Genomic DNA, 4,690 nt, shown 5'->3' with positions numbered 1-4,690 from the left:
GATGTGTATCTTTAACACCTATTTAAAGCACTAAGCTTTGTGCAAAACGTTTGTTTAAAACTTTGGCTTTAAATGTTACAGATGACGTTGTCTGTTAGCAAAATATCTCATGAACCAAGGGATGGATTTTATTGGGGCTTTCAGAAAGTAATAATTGTATATTCAACTATAACTTATTACCTTTTCGAGTCAAAACACAAATAGTTATAACTTCATAACTTCAATACAACTTTAGGGAGATGTGGCTCTGGCAGTCATCTTGAATTAAAACTTATTAACTTACTTTACAAAACTATTTATTTCCAACAAACTGTCTCCTTATATATATAATCTGGTCACCTGGCTCCCTGCCCACTCCCACATCCAGCTTCAGACTTTTTTAAGGGGAGGTGCTTTGGGTGGGTCGCTCATGTTTTATGGATGCTCCTGTTGCCTTCACATCCCGCCGGCTGCTCCTCTTGTTTCCTGCAGGACGCACAGCTGCTGGCTCGGATGACGACTTTCCGCTCAGAAGTTTGCGGGCTGCAGCGAGCCTGAGCGCAGCTGCGCGCACGTCCCGTCCTGCACATCTGCAGCAGCTGCAGCAGACATGGATGGGCGCGCAGGAAGGGAGCTGCTGGGAGCAGGGTCCGGACACGAGTCTCTCCTCCACCTCTGGGGCACTTTGCCCCGTCCAACCCGCACTCACTGAGGTCCGCTTCCGGATGGATTCGTTAGGTTTTTATTTTTTATTTTTAACGATAAAGTTTGGAGTTGAACTCACCACTACAAAACTACAAACTTGGACCAATGCAATAAAAGTTGCCTCAATTAGAAACACCTCAATTAAGAGGCGCGCTTTCACTTTCCTCCCTCACATTTATCCCCACTTTTTTTTTTGTAATTGAATGCGCCGAAAGTGTTGCATTTTATTAAAATTGATTTAAACCCTCCCACCACCACCCCCCCAACGCGTGCCAGGAGGATGGATCCCGCCTGCGGGAAGGTGGGGACGGCTTCCTTGGTGGCCGGCGGCGGAGCGAGCGCAAAGGCGCCCAAACATCTGTGGCGGCAGCAGAACCAGAACCAGAGCCAGGCGACGCTCTCCCCGCTCCACCACCACCACCACCACGCGCTGGCAGCGCGCAAGAACAACCGCGTGAGACAAAGAGGCTTTTCGGACACCGAGCGGTACCTGAACCCGAGGAACATGGACCGGACCTACGCTGTGGACACGGGCCACCGRCCCGGGCTGAAGAAATCCAGGATGTCGTGGCCGTCGTCGTTTCAAGGTCTTCGACGGTAAGGAGATATGTGGAGGGAGAGAGAAAGAAAGGAGAGAGCAGAAACTCATCCTTTTAATGACCCCTCGACGGAGGAGAAGGGCGTTGGGAACCTGAGTCAGGCGCGAGCGCCAAGTCTGTTTTTTATGGCGAATTTGTAGTTACTTTTTGAGGCAGGTTATCATGCAGTTCTGGCTTCTTTTTACTCAGTTTTACACCACTTTTTGTGCAACACTATACGCTAAATAATAATAATAAGAAATAATAATAAAAAAATCAAACAAATGAGGAGCTAACACTTCAGCATCCTTCAGTTTCTTCACGATTTTTAAACAGTTTTAAAAGGATGAGGCGTTCAAAGCCTTGCAGCTGCTTCATTTAGGTCAGCAAGATGCGTCAGCCTGAAGAGGAAGCGTTAAAATGTCCAGAAAAAAAAAAAAAAAAAAGAAAACAGCTGAATGCTCATCATAGGCATCTCTCTAGATTTATATCTTGTTTTATTGTTCTGCAGCTATAAGTGGCTCAGTGTGCAGACACTGAGTACTGGTGGAAGTTAATGCTTTGGCTGTGACCACAGAAAGGTCAGAGGAAATCTTAATATGTGCTGTTTCCTTACCTCTTTTGTCAAGCTGAGRTTGTGTTTTAGTTGTGCTGAGACTCATTACATGGGGGACTCATTTTTCATTTTGTACTTGTGAAAGAAAAAAAAGAAGGGGGAGATGGAATATCTTTAGGTGCCACACTAAAAAAAACAAAAAACAATCTCAGCACATATGTAGAAAATATGCAGGCTGTGCCACATGCTGGGGTCTCTGCCGTTTAAGATAAAGTGATGACAGTGATGCTTTTGCAGTGAGCAGCAGTTGTGKTGAAGGCGTGTGCAGACACAAAAGCAGCTCTGCACGTACAGCCGGGGTGTGCAGGGGGAGAAAAAAAAATGTTTCTGCTCCAATTACTCACTTGTTCTGGGACTAGAAGGAGAGAGGGGGGGGGGCCGGCCAGCTAGAGAGAGAGAGAAGTTCAAATGTAATGAAATCTGAGAAGGTCACCTCAGCTCGTTGGCTTAAGTGAACGCTGGATGGAAGGAAGTTTCTGTCAGATGGCCGGCTGTTTCTTCTCTGTCCTCCTTTTTTGCTCCACGAACGCACTGGATGAGTGATGCTGGCCTGCAGGTCCAGTCACTGCTCGGCTGCGGAAGGCGCTCTGGCCGGACAGACAGAACGGTTCYTGTCACGGTGGCAGAACGGTCACTGAGAGAGGAGGAGTGAGAGCAGAAAGTGGTGTGCTGGACTAAAAACACTCATATGATGTTAAAATTGATTCTGAAATGTACAAAAAGCAAAGATAGTCATGCAGTTCAGCTTCAATCATCAGAGCACTACTCGTATTTGCTTCGGGAGGGAAATTAGGCTTCAATTAGATTAACCCAAACAAATCAAATTTCACACAGGAGGCTAATTATGTAAGAGGCACATTGCTCTCTGCATATACACCAAATCTAACCCAGGTCTTTATGCATCACGGCCAAGTATGCTGGTGTTTACCACACAGCTGAATGACTCCTTTTCTTTAAAAAAAAAGATCATTGTCTTTTCCTACAGCTGCATACGATAACCTTCATGTGCTATGAATGTTGGAATATGACATTCAGTGGAAGAACCRTAATTGAATCTTGCTGTGTTACGTTCTTTTTCATCGAACGCACACATTTTTGCAAGACGAGCACAAAAGGCCTTCGCAGGATCAAGTTTTACAGAACGTTTGTGAATTCAAATGTTTATCATAAAATTAGTTCTTTTAGTTAGATATTTTTAAGCRGCTACTAAGAACCCGTCTGGAATTGAATCAAAACTAGTGTGCTGAAAAGCCTTTCAGTGCAGCCATACAGTGGCTCTGCTTGAAAAGAAAGAAAAGCCCGTTTTCTACTCTAGGATTGAAAGCGTTCCTGCTCTCAGGTACTCCACTCAGCTGCCGTGCGATGCATGCGTGTGTTGTTTACATCGAAGTCGGGCTTTTGACTGACTCCTCCGATTTTAAAAAGGCAGCAGAAGGTCGCGTTTCTTCGCACGAAAAACTCCGAGCATTCCTGTCGTGGCTTCAGCTCAGCTTAACAAGACATACATGCTGATTATAACGGACAGACACAAGTGCGGAGGCAGTGCCTCGGTTGAAAATTAATAAGAAGTGCCAGCTTGCTTTAAAACGCGCCGTGGATGTCTGCCTAGCGTATAGAGTGAGACAGCAAACGTTGCCCCTGGAAGGACCGGGGATGTCACCGTGTGTGCCAAGGAGCTGGTTTTGGTGCGGGGGTCTTTCACCCTCAAAGTGAAGCTCGTATGTGTCACAGCCTGGGCAGGGTGTTGCTCAGAGCGTCTGTGACCTCGAGGAAAAAAAATCTGGAGCATCCTTAGATGAGATGATGGCAAGCATCCTGTTCCTCTCCTGCTGCCTGCCTGTGTGCGCCAGGGGGCACGCTGCAGGGGGGGTTCTTCATCTTTTAGAGATGTCAGTGAAGATCATGATTTTATTTTTTTTCTTAGATTGATCATAATTAACGATTTGGAGATGATATAATGGGGGGGAAAAGGGGGTCCTGCATTTAGAAACCACGCACGATAAACGGAGTCACACCGCTTTCGTCACAATCTGCACCGTATTTAACTTCTGCATTATTTCTTCAGTCCTGCACTGAATGGCATTTGCAGAGTGAGGCTTTTAACCATTATGAAGCGTAACCCCTGGCTATGTCATTAGATTGCAAGAGTGTGTGTGTATGTGTCACACAGCCAGACTGCATAGGTGTCTGCAGCACTACAACACAGTATGTTGGCGCTTCGAAGAAAAAAAATGGCGGAATGTCTAACAAACACTTCATGGTCATGCAACTTTCCATTAACGGAGATCRGCATCAAACACGATGTAGCTCGTGGAATGAAATGAAAGGTAATATTTTCTCACTCTGTGAGTTAAAGAATGAAAGGCAGGCTGGGCTGATAATTATGTGAAAAACCATCCCCCCTTTTCTCAGTCTTACTGATCTGCTCTTTCAAACAGAAAAGGAAAGTGTAATGAGTATGTTACTTAGAATAGCTAAAAATGGGGATTAGAAAGTTGATGCACATGCACTGGGACAAAAAGTCAATGTTAGCCTATCAACAAAGAGAGACAAGCTACTCCATCTTGGTCTCTAATTGTACCCGAGTGTTAGACATGCCATGAAGTGTTAAATATAGGATTTTTAAAAATTCTATAACCTCCCTTAGTAGGTTCCAGAAAAGATCAGAGAGTGAAAATATACAAGATAAAAGGATTATAAATTTTCTTTTATGTAATTCAAAAATTTCATCCTATAATATAACTGTCTAATGTTTTGTCCAAAGAAATAAAACATATTTTTTGAGAGAGAGAGAGAGAGAGAGAGAGAGAGA

The 4,690-nt window shown here is 44.6% G+C and overlaps 1 protein-coding gene across 1 annotated transcript in view; it reads left to right on the top strand.

Moving 5' to 3' along the window:
* The first annotated feature begins 949 nt into the window (after positions 1-949).
* The window catches only part of pde4d (phosphodiesterase 4D, cAMP-specific), a 38,941-nt gene continuing 35,200 nt past the window's right edge, over positions 950-4,690 (top strand). Inside the window, exon 1 of the mRNA XM_014031782.1 lies at positions 950-1,281. Coding sequence (XP_013887236.1) covers positions 965-1,281 — 317 coding nt within the window. The 5' untranslated portion in view covers positions 950-964. The remainder of the gene's footprint in view (positions 1,282-4,690) is intronic.

Source organism: Austrofundulus limnaeus, unplaced genomic scaffold, assembly GCF_001266775.1.
Source record: "Austrofundulus limnaeus strain Quisiro unplaced genomic scaffold, Austrofundulus_limnaeus-1.0 Scaffold1318, whole genome shotgun sequence".
NCBI classification, from domain to species: Eukaryota; Metazoa; Chordata; class Actinopteri; order Cyprinodontiformes; family Rivulidae; genus Austrofundulus; species Austrofundulus limnaeus.
Note: the sequence above shows the minus strand (reverse complement) of the source record. Positions and strands in the feature narration are given on the sequence as shown.